Raw genomic sequence first — 16,832 nt, forward strand, 5'->3', positions numbered from 1 at the left:
ACTAGGTTTCAAGGAACTCATCGAATCCTTCCACCCACCATCACATGTCCTCCAAAGGTGTCATTATCGAAGAACTGGCATTGATTATCAGCATAGCATGAGCCCTCCATTTCTCCGTGGATCACAATGTTCCGGGTGAGAATTCCAACCTCAGCTCTCATGTCTATCCCGTCTATGATCTCACCAACATGCAGGTACTGGGGGGTCTCTGGTGATGAGGATGAAGGAAGGAAAATGTCAGAACAAAGAAAAGAAAATAAGAAATCATCCAGAAAAGCATTCTCCATCATTTGACAGTCTCAAGACATTATCTAACACGTAGACATGACCAACTCCCAGAAGCAGGGATCATAAAGACTGTCTGTCAATCCAACTGTTCACCCAAAGCCAGAACTCCTGCCACTGCTCTCAGCCCCAGGCAGTCAGAGAGCTTGCTCTACCCTCTGTAGCTCAGTCCTTCTGGAGTTGGCACTAAAAACATGGGACTGGCCTAACACTTTCCCCCTAGTTCTTTCACTTATTCTGCAGCCACCTGACAGACAAATGAAGAAACAAATGCCAGGGAATCTTAGAAGGAAATGCTCTTGCTATAGCATATCACATTGTGCTTCTACTTCAAACTAAGTGATCAGCATCTGCATACCAGTCAGTGCAGATTGCCATCTTTTTTTTTTTCTTTCTTTCTTTCCTGCTGTCTTTTAAATAGCTATCTTTTCTGGAAGTTTACAAATAATTTCAAAGAAGTTTATTTTCTCCATCTGATGTTTTTCTATTAAACTCAGGAAGGAGAGTGGGACTTTCCACAGATAGTAATGATGGATGGTATCATTGTAACTTGGGAGTTTCCTTTTTTTTCCTGTGTGCCTAGTATTATCAAAAGAAGGAAAAGTAGAAAACTGAACAAAACACAGAGGGGGGTGGGAAATGCCAACTCTAAGCTAAGAACTCTACTTGACATTTTACTACTACTTTTTTTAAAGCACAAAAATTTCAAACTTCAATGTTCTTTACTCAAAAACAAGCCTTGAAGGGTGTCTGTAGCTTTTGCTTTGTGGCATCACAGTATAATCATTGAGTACAGAAACAAGAAAGCAATGTGAAAGAAAGAGTGTGCTAAAACCCACAAGGGAAACTGAGTACCAAGGGCCTCTGGGCAGGAGCTGCAAGCAGGACAGGAGTAGGAACCTGGCAGATGGTAACCATTCTTTGCACTCACAGCTCACAGTAAGAATCTCGCTTTGAACTGCTGTCTTCCAAAAACTGTATTACTCACAATTACAGCAGGAGATAAAAGTCTAATCAAATTACCTTATTTGGTTCTATTTTAAATATGACTAAAGATCTCCTTTCTTTTTCAGTCAAGCAAGTGGGAATTCAAAAAATATTTTCTTTCCTTAAGAAAGGCTAATATTAAACGCAGTAGTGGCGAGCGCCTTTAATCCCAGCACTCAGGAGACAGAGGCAGGAGGTTCTCTGTGAACTGGAGGCCAGTCTAGTCTACAAAGTGACAGTTCTAGTCTTCCCAGATAGCCAGGACTACACGGGAAAACACTGACTTGAAAAACCAAAATAATAATAGTAATAATAATAATAACAACAAAAGAAAGACTAATATTTTAAAAATTAATTAGTCGTTAGGCAAGTTTATTATTATCTGACAATAAAAAAAATAGTAAGAAACTAGAATGAACTTTAGAAAAGTTTGCCAATTGTCATCTTTTTCCTTTAATAAGGAAATGGAGACCGAGGAACACTGATTACCTGCTAGGTCTCACCAGTGGTGGGAACACTGCCTGTAAGGGTAGCATTCTGTTCACCGCCCTCTGGACTCTAGCGTTCAGTGCACTCACCACTAAGATCAGGGTTCACGCTGATATGGGATTGGTCAGGAGAAAGGACTGCAGGAATCAAAGGCCAAGAAAAGTGCGTGTTTCCAAAGTAAAGTGAGGAGTCCAGTACCTTTAACTTTGACCTGAAAACGGCTGCACTCAGGGCATGGGAGAAGAGTGAACTCCTCTGCTTGATACATGGAATAGTCAGTGCTGGCAACCACAATTCGATTTCCGGCTTCCCAGCTGCTGACGTCATCCAACAGGTGAAGCTTTGCTCCATCTGCAATCTCCACCCGGAAACCTGAAAGAGAGATTCCTAAAACAAAAAAAAAACAAAACAAAACAAAAAAAAAAAAAAAAAAAAAAAAAAAAAAAAAAAAAAAACAGGCATCAAGAGAAGTGTTCTCTTAAACAAACAAATATGTGTCCCTGAGTTGCAAATCAAAAACTAAAATAAGTACAAGTTGACCATTTTTTTTTCTGTAATGCTAACCATGTGCTAATCGTTTGTCTCTAAATAATAAAAATTAAAAAATATGGATTCTGGCCCCCAAAGGAAGAGAGTCCATACACCAACAGCCATTTACAAATTGTTACATCAGTAAACTATTCTTTAAAATTAGTCTGAAGATTCTCAGTGCTGACATCCCGTGATTATTTCATCTCAGTACAAGAACTATAATACTATCATCCCCCAAAACATTCACATGTACTGGGAACACTTGAACAGAAGTGGCCAGACACAGAGAGGTCTGGAATAAATGTCCAGTGGCTTTATTTGGTTCAAATCATCAGAAGTGACAGGACTTTAGTACACAGACCATCTTTGTGCTACGAATGAAAGTACACTGCAAAACATGCCTCATTTCTGTGCTTTGTGACTGCTTTAGTCATTTCTTTTTAAAATGTATAAACAATGAAATCTATTTTTCCCAGTTCTAGACACTGTACGGCCCAAGGTCAAGGCACCAAAGTCAGTAAAGGCCGGCCTCTGCATGGATGCCACCTTCCCGAGGTTCTACACAGTGGAAGTGCAAACATATTCTGCACTCTTTGCCTAGGATGGGTTTCCACTCTTGCTATCTACCCCATATATAAAATGTTGGGAAACTTCTGGGGAAGAAGCTCAGTGAGTAGAACACCACACAGTGTGCATGGATTTGATCCCCCAGCACCCCAAACTGAAATGACAAGGAGTCTTTAAAGACTTCTGAAACATCCTTGCTGGAAGTAACCTCTGCTCTGGGCCTGGGCAAGCACTGGCAGTATGTATACCTTCCCCATCCTTGCAAGGGGCATCAGTGAAGGCAGCAGAGCAAAGCCTCTTGTGTATTGACTACTCTTTCTCTTCTTCACAGTACAGGTCAGTGCTGTCTGCCAAATGGATAATTATAGCCTGTTTGATACTTCGACCTACCAGTACTTGATTGTGACCTGTCTGCCTTAGCTCCTCTGGAGGATGACATAATGTAAATGATGGAAACTTCTGACTACTAACAGGCGGTATGGAAATTTGAATGAGAATGGCCTATGTGTTCATATATCTGAATACTTGGTTTCCAGTTGGAGGAACTGCCTGAGAAGAATTAGGAGGAGTGAAGGAGGTAGTCATGGGTTTTGAGTTTTCAAAAGCCCATGCCATTACCAGTTGGCTCTCTCGGCCTCATGGCTGTCTTAAGATGTGAACGCTCACCTACTGCTCCCACCGTGATGGTCATGGACTCTACCCCCTGAAACTGTAAGCTCCAAAGTAAATGCTTTACATTTGTAAGTTGCTTTGGCCACGACAGTTCATCATAACAATAAAAAAATTATTAAGGCCGGTGGTATCTCCAAATATTGCCTTTGAAGGTCAAAGCTGGTTCATATTCAGGCAGAGAAGACTGAAGTGCTAATCTCTCCTCTAACTTACACTTTGGTTTGCTGCATTCAATGTAGTGTTGACACTTCCTATAATATCTGTGATTTAAAAAAAAATGTCTGAGCAAAAAGCTTCTCAGGGAAATATGAATAGAATAAAAGACAGCTACTTTACAAAATCAATAGATGAGGAAAAACCCTCCTCCTCAAAGGTTCGTGTTCAAAAAATGCTTCTCCAGCATTAACTTACCTCAACTAGCAAGATGATGCTTACTCTAACAAACTGAAGAATATGTTTACTTGAGTTGGGAGAATAAAAAGACAGGAAATTTGGGCAGGAAACAAGAACAATTAGAATGGTCTCATAGTCTTAGTCAATTGCCCAGATAAAACCAGGACAAGTCATAAAGTTTGTCACTGGGAACTAATCTGCCCTGCCTGTGTATTTTCTTTTTTTTTTATTTGAATTACAAACAAGATTGAATTACATGACAATCCCAAATTACATGACAATCTCACTGCCTGTGTATTTTCTGCAAAGTACATATGTGTATGCATATACGCAAACACAAACATATATTCAAGTACCTAGTAAACTTTGGGTACATTCTCAGTATGTTTCTTGGACTCATATTTACTAATATAAATAATTCCAGCAATTATCATAGATTTTTATTTATAATATATTCTGTTTACAAATAAAAATGTTATAAATAAACAAAAAATGTTTACTTACAAACATATTTTCATTTCATATAGCATAACCTTCCAAAAATCGAAATAGGAGCTTAAGAACAAAGATCATCAGAAATCCTACCACAAATCATTACTCCAAATTTAAGGTTTCATTATAATAAAATACTCCATAAAGAGTTTCACATTAAATTCCAATACTTTTTTCCAAGATATGATACTAAATTTTGATTTGAATAGTCATTAGAATTTATTTCTCTTTAAAAAAAAAAAGTCAGAAAGGACTTAGGAACACCTTTATGTTTGATAATTTCTCACTTTTTTTCTAGGCTGAGGAGAAAATCCTGCCTATGATAATCTTCTCTGAGGAGAAAATCCTGCCTATGATAATCTTCTCCGAGGAGAAAATCCTGCCTATGATAATCTTCTCCGAGGAGAAAATCCTGCCTATGATAATATTCTCCGGGCACTCCTCATTGAAGTCTAAAAGGAAGTGAGTTCAGTGTCCCACTTCCTCTGGAGAATTTCCACCCTTCCAGAAAGCAGGGGTCACTGAGGATGTCAGCCCATGGCAGATGGTAGGAGTTCCCACTTCCAGAAATGAGCAGCCAATGTGACGTGGAAATGAAGGTCCCTACACAGGAAAAACTGACTCAGCCCTCGGTGTAGTCTCCTCCAGCCTGGAACTTTCCTGTAGACAGGACTGTTGAACACATACAGAACCAAACTCATGCTAGGGCTGGGGCTTACCACCTGTGCCAGAGACCACTCTGGAGGCCCGAAGCAGGGCTTGTTCCAGCTTCTCCTCCCATCAGAGATACCACTTCCTCTCCAAAACCCACTTTCTTAGAAGCAATATGTGAAAAGTTCTTGTCACATCTCAGAGATTCCATTTGTTTTTGTTTTTGTTTTGTTTTGTTTTTTTAGCATTTCATTTATGTTTTTTTAAATGTATAGGTGCTTCTATTTCTTGTCTTAATTACTTTTCTGCTGATGATGAAAGCAATGTAAAAAAGGGTTTGTTTCTCTCACAGTTTGAAGGGACACTCCATCATGGTAGGGAACTCACAGCAGCAGAAGCTTGAAGCAGCTGATCACACATTGTCCACCCACAGAAAGAAGAGCGGGACAAACCCTGGGCAGGGAATGGTGCCACCTGCAGTGGGCAGATCTTCCCACCTCAATAAACCTCACCCGCCCATGTGCCCAGAAGACAGGCGTCTGCAGAACTCACCAAGCTGACAACCAAGGTCAACTACCACACTACTTAATTAGACACTATGACTCAGGATCCAGAACACAGTCCAAGCAGGGTTGCCTAAACTAAAATAGATCAGTAGCTAGTCTTGAATTTACAAGATTTAAGTTTAGTAGGAAAATCAGCTCCAACTCTAGCTATCAAATCTGCCAAGACTGACACACAGTCTTGTCCTACAGTCATCTGTCACAGTCCTTACCCATGTCTCACAGCGTTTAAACCACCTTTGCCTACCTTCAATCCATTCACTATAAGCCGTCACGGAGAACTTCTGACCATCCAAGGTGTAGAATTCTCCTTGAGCCAGGGCCTTCCCACCAGTGCTGTGGTTCTCATAGTTTCTCACAGATTCATTGCAGGAAGAACTTCCACCATCAATGACACCAACTAAAGCCCAAGCTTGCCTAGCAGGACAACAGCAAACACATCTGGTTATTTGTCACAGAAATGACCCAAGCCCTAGACATGGATATGGTGGGAGACTGGTTTTCAACATCTGTATTTCATTTCTCAAGTTTCCCATGAGGCTGCAGTTTCTAGGCTTTTGCTGAGGTAACTGACATCACAGAAGGAAATGTACCTGATTTTTCAGAAACTTGTTTTTCCAGCTCTCACAGATGAAACAGTGATGACTATGGCATCAGTTAATCATGAACTTCCTTCCTGGACATACACATGAGCATGTGTCATTCTAGACATAAATCCCCTGCTGTCTCCTAAGAAGACTGCCCCTCTGCTCTTTTGTAGTGTTTGCTGGTTGTTTTGTTTTGGAGGCACGTTCTTAGGTAACCTAGGCTGGCACTAAATTATGTAGTTGAAAGAACCATCTTAAATTCTTGACCCTCTTACCTCCATGACCAAAGTGCTGAGACTGCCATCACACCTGGCTTCTCCATTTGTTATTTTTTGTTTGGTTGCTTTCATGATATTACCAGAGAGAGAACTCATGGCCTGAAAGCTTCCAAAGTTAATGCTGAATGTTCAGGTAGATCAATTCAACAATGACTTGAGCAGTGGCTCTCAAGCCTTAGCATTAGAATGACATGAGGGAGAATTGATAAATCAGATCACTGTCCCACTCCCCTGCCCCCACAGCCTAAGAATTGGAGGATCAAAGAATCTGCATGTCTAGCAAATTTCCCAGTGATGCTAAATGATGCTCCTAACCACACTCTGAGAACCCTTAGGGTCTAGGGAGAGGGCTAGGTCAGTAGAGAACCTGATGGAAAAGCATAAAGACCTCAGTTCAGATTCCCAGCACCTCATAAAATGCAGGGTCCAGAGGTACAAATCTGTGATCCTACCATTACTGAGGTGGACATGGGTAGATCACTATAGCTTACTGTCTAGTTACCCTAGGAAAATCTGTGAGCTCCAGGTTCAGTGGAAGGAAGGTCCTGTCTCACTATATGAGGTGGAAAGTGATTGAGGGAGACACTAAAGGTTGTCAGAGGGCCTACACACACACACACACACACACACACACACACACACACACACACACACACCTACCTACCTCTGACTTAGAGGTCACAGTTTACAACAGTAATTACCACTCTTTTGACTGGGGTCCTACCCTTTGAAAACCTGATCTAAGACACACTGAGCATTAGTAGTTTTTAATGTCTATATATTTAGTCACAGTTGAGAATCACTGAGTTAGAAGCTAAGTTTCTAAACATCCTTGAAGCCACAGAATTGCTATCCTAGAGATTTTCAGTTTTACAAACGATTACCTGTAAAATGCCGTTCTACTTCCACAAATAACAAATTCTTAATGGACTCGCCCCAGCTCGTGTCCCAAGTTAGTCAAAGAAAAAAAAGAAAAATAGCAACAAAAGCCAGGAAACTTGTCTTAAGAAGCCAGGAAACTTGCCTCGAGCCTTCTGGTTCAAAACATGAAAAGAAAAATGTGAACTTCATACTTTGAGGGGAAAAAAAAATACTAAAAGTAATCTATGCCAGACAGATGGCCAGATATTCAGAGAAAAGGTTCACTAAAGCAAGCCCACAGCCTTCCAAGTTCTGCAGCTGCCCTGGTGAGGATTAGAGGCTGAGAACCAGGCAGAGCTTTTTATACCCTCAATGCAGCAGAAAGGCTCAAACGAAAAATAGTATCTCAACTATTATCTCCCAGTAGAGAGGAGATGAAGAATGTCAGAGGCTCCCTTTCCTTCCCAGAACTGCCCCAGCCACTATGAAACAATGTTCTGTTTCATATAGCATTATCTCTAGAACATTCCCACTTCCCCCTCCACTTGTGGGAAATTTCAATGCACTGGAACACAATCTGCAAAGGGGTGCCTGTTCATGTACCCTGGAGACAATGTCAATACAATGGAAGGCTGGTGAACACCATTCTAACTTCTCCACTAATGAGTGGTGATATTTTAAAGGCAATTTAGAAAGCAAAGTCAAGACAGTTACAGCCAATGGTGACACAGGATCAGAAGCAATGATGACATAGAAGAACAAAAGATGTCACTGATACACCAGGAAACAAAGGAGGTACTCTGTGCATTTGTTTAATGATGCAAAGATGTGTTGTATTCTTTTATGTTGCATTTGTTTAACTCTGTGATGCTATTGTTACTTTGCCTGTCTAAAGCACCTGATTGGTCTAATAAGAATCGGAACAGCCAACAGTGAGGCAGGAGAGAGAATAGGCAGGGCTGGCAGGCAGAAACAATAAATAGGAGAAATCTGGAAAGAAGAGATCCAGGGGCAAGAAAAGGAGGACATCAGGGACAGCTACCCAGCTACACAGCAAGCCATGGAACAAAAAGTAAAGAAAGGTATATAAGACAAAGATAAAGAGCCCAGAGACAAAAGGTAATTGGGATAATTTAGGAAAAGCTGGTGAGAAATAAGCTAAGGCTGGGCACTTATAAGTAAGAAAAGCTTCTGCGTGTGATTTATTTAGGAGCTGGATGGCGGGCCCCCAAAAGAAAAAAAGAGTAGAGTAAAACAAAACAAAACAAAACAAAACAAAAAACAACTATAACTCTGGTTTGGATCTTCAATGTTCCCCAAAAGGCCCATGTGTTGAAGCCTTGTTTCTAGCCTATGGGGCCACTAAAGAGTAGCTGAACTTCTAAGAGGTGGTGGAGAGAGAGGGGTTGGAGTGGCTAAGGGCTGCAGAGAAGTTAAGAGTATCAGCTGCTCTTCCAGAGCTCCAGTCTTAAGTCTTAAGGACCCGCACTAGAGGAAGCAGCTCACAACCTAGCTCCATAGGAACTGACAGCCTCTTTGGGGCTCTAAGGACACATGGACACACACACACACACACACACACACACACACACACACACGTACGTCACTAGGCTTCTGGCATCCCAGGGTCACTCTTCTCACTCTGCATCCTAGGCACCATGGGGTTAGCTGCTTTACCCACTATCATTACTGTTGTGATGTTCCTTACCACAGGCCTAAAGCCACAGGGCCAAGTGACCATTGACTGAAATCTCTCAAACTGTGAGCCAACAGTAATCTTTCCTCCTAAGTTAACAGTCTTAGATATTTATTTTGTCACAGTTACTGAAAGTTGACTAACACAACAAGCATCTAACTTTGCCAAGAAAATGTTTCTATTCTTTGGTCTATGCACTACAGGAACAGGTACACAGGCATATCAGTAGTTAAGTAAAGGAACAGTTACAGAAACACAAGGTAGAAAGCCATTCTGATATCCACAGGAAGGAAAAAAAAAAAACTGTAGTATATTCATTCAATAGGAAATAAGCTGGGTTTAATGGCACATGTCTTTAATCCCAGAACTTGGAAGGCAGAGGAGGGTGGATCTCTCTGAGTTTGAGGTCAGCCTGGTCTACATAGTTCCAGGACAGCTAGAGCTACACAGTGAGACCCTGTCTCAGGGAGGGAGGGAAAGAGGGAGGGAGGAGGGAGGGAGGGAGGGAGGGAGGGAGGGAGGGAGGGAGGGAGGGAGGGAGGGAGGGAGGGAGGGAGGTGAAAAAAGCCAGCCCTGTATGTGGCAATATGAAGAACACTCATGAGGTGAGCAAAAATAGCCAGACACAAACTATTTAGTCTGCTACCATTTATCTGAAACTCAAAAGGGAACTAACCTAAACCTCAGTGTGCTCCCTAATTGAGGAGAAAGCTTATCTTTGGAGATGGAAGGAATGACAGTGCATAGCAATGGTGGTAGGAGGGCCATGGTCTGCTGGCAATGTGTTGTTTCTTGGCCTGAGTGGTAAATACATAAGGATCACCTTGTAATCTATCATTAAGCTTTGCATTCTTATTATAGCATTTCTCCACTTGTGTGTTATCAGAGTAAGCCCTCTGAGGCTTTGCTCATGATGTCCTGTGTCTAGACCTCCATTCTTTGCTACCAATACAGCACACTCCTCGAGTTCCTCAGGCCTCTTGCCTCCAGAGCATGACTATTATTTCCCCATGCCAGCTGTTGGCTGTTGGTTTCTCCTTCTTGTGTTTTGACATCTCGAAAGAAAGGTGAATAAACAGCATTGTTTGTAATAGCCAGAACCTGAAAGCAACCTAGATGCCCCTCAGCTGAAGAATGGATAGAGAAAATGTGGTACATTTACAAATGGCATACTACTCAGCAGAAAGAAAAAAAAAAAAAAAAAACATGGAATCTTGAAATTCGAAACCAAATGGATGGAACTAGAAGAAACCATCCTGAGTGAGGTAACCCAGTCACAAAAAGACAAACATGGTATGTACTCACTCATATATGATTTTTAGACATAGAGCAAAGGATTGCCGGTCTACAATACACACTGCCAGAGGAGCTAGGAAACAAGGAGAACCCCAAGAGATTGCATAGTCCCTGGAAAAAGGGGAGGGGGACAAGAACCCCTGAACAAAGTGGGAGCATGAGGGGGGTGGAGAGGAAGGAGATGGGAAGGGAAGAAGGGGAGAGGGAGGAGAACAAGAGGACTGAGACAGGGGAGGAATAGAGGAGGGCAAGAAAGGAGATGCCTTGATAGAGGGAGACAGTACAGGTTTGGAGAGAGGTCTGGCACAGGGGAAATGTTAGGGGATCCACAGGGATGACCTCAGCTAAGAATCCAGGCAGTGGTGGAGAAGATGCCATTGATGCCCTTCCCCTATAATGAGATTGATGTCTACCTTGGTTACCATTCCTAGAGCCTTCATCCAGTAGCTGTTCCAAGCAGAAACAGGCACCCATAGCTAAGCACTGAACCATACTCCTGGATTCAAGTTGTGGAGTGGGAGGAGAGATAAGCAAAGGAGCCAAGACGGTGCTGCAGAAACTTGCAGAAAAGTTGACCTGACCTACTGAGAGCATGGAGACCCTAGTCATAAAGCTGGGGAAACAGCATTGGACCGAACCAAGCCCTCTGAATGTGGGTGCCAGCTAGGAGGCCAAGACAGTCTGTGGGACCTCTAAAGTGGAACCTAGAGCACAAATGGACTTTGGGAGCCCATTCCCTATGGAGGGATACAATTGCAGACCAGATACAGCAAGGAGGGCCTAGGCCCTCCCCCAAACGATATGACAGACTTTGAAGGTCCCTGGTGAAGGGCCTCGCTATCCCTAGGGAGGAGCTGGGGGCTGGATGGGGGGGAGGGGTTGTTGGGGAACATGGGAGGATGGGAGGTCGACAGAATGGAGGGGATGGATATGTAAATACAAGTAGTAATTAAAGAATTTAAAAAAAAGTCCTACCTTCTGCTACTAGAAAAAAGAGAAAGAAAGAAAGAAAGAAAGAAAGAAAGAAAGAAAGAAAGAAAGAAGAATTCAGGATGATAATAGACCTCTTTCCTTCACTAACATTATCTTCAAGAATTTCTGTAGTTAACATTGTACCCAAAGGAAAAGCTAAGTGTGTCACATTTCAGTACGCAGTTTGGAGGCCCTCTCACTTCTGTCACTGCAGACATTTCCCAATGTCCCTAAGAACATTCAGCAGAATTACAACTTCTGGGTTTTTGTTTTTCTTTCTCTTTCTTTTTATTTTTTTTCTTTAGTTAAATGGTGAGCCAGTTACTTCCCTCAGCCTCCAGACAGTATTAGGAAATCAAGGGTGACGAGTAGAGACTCTTCTAGAGAATTAGAGAGAACTTCTGTATGAATGATTGAGCTGAGCTGAGCTCTAACTTTGGGCTGCCTCTCCTATGCCAGAACTGGACAGAACTGAGCCAATGAAGAAAGAGGAATCAAAGTACCACGTAAGGGACTCCAAACAAATTAACATGCAAAAGATGCCAAAAATGAAAAAGGAACCTCGCACGATACCCCCTAGGGTTTTTATGACAGCCAGTCCATGGAACTGTGCTCTAACCTCTCAGCTGCTCAGCTGTCTCAATTAGCCTAGGCTTCAGTGTCCTCAGTTTCATTATGCTCAGAGGTTAATGGTAACAGGAAGTCTCTTCAGAGGCAAATTATCTTCACTCTGCCCAGTGCTTTTCAGAACCACATTTCTGTGCTTTTCCGCCGCTGAGAGACAATTCACAAAGGGCTTCATAAGTCAAAGCCAAGACTGTTCTGTGTACCACATCTAATAGTTAAACCCATGGTTCAAACAAGCGGCAACGGGATGCAACGATAGGAAAGGCATCTGGAGTGGGTAGCCATGCAGCCAGCTAAATCAACAGCAGCTGCCTGTGGTTCTCTGCCCACCTCCTCCGCTTTCACAGGATATGAACTTTACTACAGAGTTGGAAAGAGAGGAACGAGGTCTACCTACCTGTAGCCCAGCCCGTGGATCAGCTTACTTCCCAACCGGTCCTGGATCATCTGGATTGTTCCCTGTAACAGGCTCTTGACTGCTGAATCTCCAACAGCAATAGCTACAATCCGACCGGGATCCTGAGCTCTCAAAAATTCCTGCAATCTCCTGCTCTCATTGTGGTACTCGTGGGTATCAAACTTCTCATGTTCCAAAACTCTGGCTGTGTCTTGGTCAATGACCCTCACATTAAGGCCCCGGGAAAAGTCCTTTTCAAAGGCATAGGAACCAAAGGGCAAGCCTGAGGAATGCAGAGTCCTTGCCAGCATGGTCCAGGATGTCCTCTGTGCCCCATGTAACTCCAGTGTCCCGCCAGCCTCCACGCCAATAAACTTTTTGCCAAATGTTGGCATACTTTCACCTTCATCTGACTTGCCATACAAGGTAATTGTCGCTTTGGATCTATAGCGGCATTTTTCTGCTCCAATATGAAGCGCTCCACCATCCTGGATCAGGATGTAACGAGTCCTCAAGGTAATATTTCTGGATCCGTCTTTATCATCTCCAAACACAAGCAGTCCTGAAAGGAACAACACGACTTGAACCTTTGGAACCTGTGTTCTAGCTAGCAGATGTGGGTCACTGGAGGGGGCCCATGTGGGTGATTGGCCCCCTGGATCCAATGCCAGCTGTTACCATGATGTGACCAGCTGCAAGATCCTCAGAGGAAGACTGCATGGAAACCAGTCTCCATGTCTCCCCTGCCACTGTGAAGGGCACCCTCTGGAGCTTTGAGCCAAAATAAACAGTCTGAAGGCACTCCTGTAACACCTAATCCCAGCAATGAGAAAAAGCTAGGCACCCCTTTGTCTTTTGTCTTTTTTTTTTTTTTAAACAAAATCTACTACAGATATGAGGAACAGCAGATGGCCCCCACTTTACAGAGCATCCCTGGGGCTCCCACAGACAGGGGTTAATTATTACCTACCTCCATCCTGAATGACTATAGAATTCACTGTAGCATCTGAGGTCAGGCGGAACATATCACCCTCCTTGATAACAACATGTTTTCCAGAATCTTGTCCTGGATCCCAGTTTCTGAGACGGGGGTTTTGATCTGGACAGTTCTCTACAAAACATCACAACACTGATAGAGAATCCAATCCAACAAGGTGCAAGAAAACCACATGACAAGCCAAGCCGAGGAATTCCTGTCATTGAACACAGGTCTGCATGGAAAGTAAAGAGTCACTTGATCTCCTGCCACTGGAATGGAAGTCCCACCCATTCCCAAACACAAGAGGTATGAATTCTTTATTTCAATATATTAAAAAAAAAAAATGTTACCACAAAGGCCAACCTTTCCAGGATAAAAATGAGGTTCCCCTGACTACCTACTTTGGAAATAAACAACAGTAAAAATGAATTTCTCTGGAACTCACACTATAAGGATGTTTTAGAAAAGAAAATAACAGACTGGCAATGTAGCTCACTGGCAAAGTGCTAGCTTATCATGCCTGAGGTCCTGGATTTGATTCCCATAATCTCAGACAGACAGACAAATAGACAGACAGACAGATAGACAAACAGATATATACACACACACTGTGTGTCTCTGTCTCAGTCTCTCTCTCTCTCTCAATACCTTGACTAATGGAAACAGAAATCACAGACATTTCTAACACGTATGTTAGATATTCCAAAGTTCCTTCCTAAACACAGAGAATCATAGAGTAGGAGGTAATGGCACCTCTTTCCCCGCATGCACACTTTCCCAACAAAACTAGAGAAGGCACATGGCCAAAACCATGACTTCTCATTTTCAGGGATGAGGAAATTGCAGAGGAGAGAAGCCAACACAAAGATTAGTTAGCAAGTTGAGTGATGTGGAAGTTCCGCCTGAAGAAATGAGGTCCGTGGCTTATAATCTTCCTTCACCAGAATTGTAACTTGCCTCTTGAGTAGTAGATAATAAAATGATGGCTGTTTGTGTATGAGCTACTTCTAAGGGAAAGAAAAATCATAGCTTCACTTTTGATCAGCTAACAACTCAAGATTTTCTGGAGATCGTTTTGTCTACTCTGTAGCAGATACTATGAATTTTTTAAAGTATAGATGGGAGTGGGCATATTTCTACAAGTATATAAACCAGCCTAGGAGAAAAGCCATCATGTATGAATTAAGTAAATGGTAAATAATACGGTTCGTAATTTAGGGGCAAGTCTGCTCAGACAAAGGAAGAACAAGCTAGAGGTCCTGAGGCAGCTTCATAGACTCAGACCCCAAAAGATGAATAGCACTTAAATAAGAGGAATATGAAGAGGAGACAAGAATACAGGAAAGTTGGGACTGAGAGATAATGGAACAATAAACAATGCTTAAGAGCATGGACCACCCTCACAGAGTTCAGTTCCCAGCACCCATATCTAGCTCACAATTGCCTGAAACTAGAGTTCCATGGCATCCAATACCGTCTTCTGGCCTCTATGATCAACCCACACATGTGGCCATTCACTCACACACACACATATACACAATAAAAACTAAACCTATTTTTAAAAAGAATAGGAGATATATATATCTCATCCATCTATCACCCCCCCCATCCTAGTCCATTTGTTACTCAGCTCACCTGTATTTCAATTAAGCACTTGTGTTTAAATTAAGCAAAGATAGGAATGAGTGACAAATGCTTGAGGACAACAAGGAGAAATACTGCTGAGGCTGAAGGCTACATGTGAAAGGAGAGAGACTACTGATAAAGAAGAAAGCATCCTAAATTTGCATTTTGAACCTGCATGCCCAATGTGGTAATCTTCCTATCTCTAAGAACTTAAGTAGCCTAGGCCGTCACTTGAAGTGAGAGCAACTAGAATTAAATTAGAATCACTAAGGCCTTGGCAATTATTTGATGGGATTATTTTTCTCATACCAGATTCACAATTACTATTTAATTCTTCATTATAAACCATTATACTAAAGGCAATCCTTGGAGCTGGCAGTGTAGCTCAGTGGTAGAATGCTTGGTTAGCACAGGCAAAGATCAGAGTCCAATCCCAAGCCCTACAAAAACTAAAATGACTTTTCTTCAACCTCCCTATCTCATAAAACATAGAGCTGGAATTCTCCAGAGTGTCAGATAAGAAGCAAATGTCACATGTCACAAGCTACTGAGAAAGAATTCCAGTCGGTGGTGACCTGAAGCCAATTGTAAGAGTTATGCAATTGCTCTTAATTGCTTGTAATCAATTCCTGGAGAGCACACTCCATTAGAACTATCACCCCAGAAATTCCTGAGTTGTTCCTTCCAGCAAAATATACTTAAATGAGGAAATGTATACGATGTGCAGAAATCATGAAAAAATCAACTCAGCCAGTCCCATGTCCTAGCTAGCCCACTTGTAGAGTAAGCACATTTGTAACAGCAAAAAAACAAAACAAAACAAAACAAAAAAATGGTGAGGCTGACCATAAAACAGTTCAACATGCTAGGTCTTTCCAGTGATCATCTCAGTTGTATTGCCAACATGTGGAACTAAAGAACACTGACTCAAGAAGCCACATTTGCAGCCCAGGGTTTTGGACGGACTAAGAAAATACCAGGAAAAGCCACAGATTGCAGCTCTGATTTCCCACCAGTCTGCCTTCCCGCTCCTGATGATTATTTGGAAAATGTGAATCAGAACTTGGTTATTGTGTTTGGAACTGGGAATAGAAAGTCAATACTACAAGCAAGGGAAATCAATGTTATAAATTCAAAGTGTGGCCAAATAGCTTGGTCAACAAATATGTGGACAGGCTCATCTCTCTTACTCCCTGTTTATTCTTTTGGAAATGTTGGTAACTACTTCCTCTAGGACCTTAAAACTGACAAAATCCCATTTGTAAGTTTTACAAAGGGCAATGGGGGGGCCTCAACTGTTACCCTATTATATCCAGTTAAGGAGACATCTACTCAGACAAAAACCTGTAGTAGACTTTGTTAAAAAAAAAAAAAAAAAAAAAAAAGACAAAAGGGTACTCAGGTTGTAATGGTCTGGTGTCCTCTATGACACACCCCTGGGGCTTCTGAGTTTTAAACTGTTCTATGAAGCTAATGTTTGTTGAAAACATAATGAAGATAACAGGCAACACATTTCTCCAAAATCAAAATAAATTTATTGCCATTAAATAGATTCTCTCTCTCTCTCTTTCTCTCTCTCTCTCTCTCTCTCTCTCTCTCTCTCTCTCTCTCTCTCGCGTGTGTGTGTGTGTGTGTGTGTGTGTGTGTGTGTGTGTGTGTGTGTGTCTGTGTGTGTCTGTGTGTGGTGTGTGTCTGTGTGTCTGAGGAATGAGGAGTAGATAACATATGCATGTGGAGGCAAAGAGAACAACCCACAGAGTCACTCCTCAGTTGGACTAGACTGGCTCCATTCAGACTCAGGAGTCCCTCACCCCTTCCCAGTGCTGGGATTACAAGCACACTCAACCACATCTGTTTTTTTTTTTTAAATGTGTGTTTGTTTG

General features: G+C 42.1%; 1 protein-coding gene across 6 annotated transcripts in view; it reads right to left on the minus strand.

Moving 5' to 3' along the window:
- Cemip2 (cell migration inducing hyaluronidase 2) overlaps positions 1 to 16,832 on the minus strand; it is an 87,706-nt gene that overhangs the window by 50,902 nt on the left and 19,972 nt on the right. For 5 of the 6 annotated variants that reach the window (XM_027406529.2, XM_027406526.2, XM_027406527.2 and 2 more), the window contains 5 exons: positions 13,315 to 13,455; positions 12,345 to 12,906; positions 5,878 to 6,047; positions 1,960 to 2,148; positions 39 to 208 (listed from right to left, as the gene is read on the minus strand). In XM_027406529.2, coding sequence (XP_027262330.1) covers positions 39 to 208; positions 1,960 to 2,148; positions 5,878 to 6,047; positions 12,345 to 12,906; positions 13,315 to 13,455 — 1,232 coding nt within the window. Of the gene's footprint in view, positions 1 to 38; positions 209 to 1,959; positions 2,149 to 5,877; positions 6,048 to 12,344; positions 12,907 to 13,314; positions 13,556 to 16,832 lie in introns of all 6 variants that reach the window. The other variant, XM_027406532.2, reaches the window with a different exon arrangement.

The sequence above is a fragment of the Cricetulus griseus genome, chromosome 3 (assembly GCF_003668045.3).
Source record: "Cricetulus griseus strain 17A/GY chromosome 3, alternate assembly CriGri-PICRH-1.0, whole genome shotgun sequence".
NCBI classification, from domain to species: domain Eukaryota; kingdom Metazoa; phylum Chordata; class Mammalia; order Rodentia; family Cricetidae; genus Cricetulus; species Cricetulus griseus.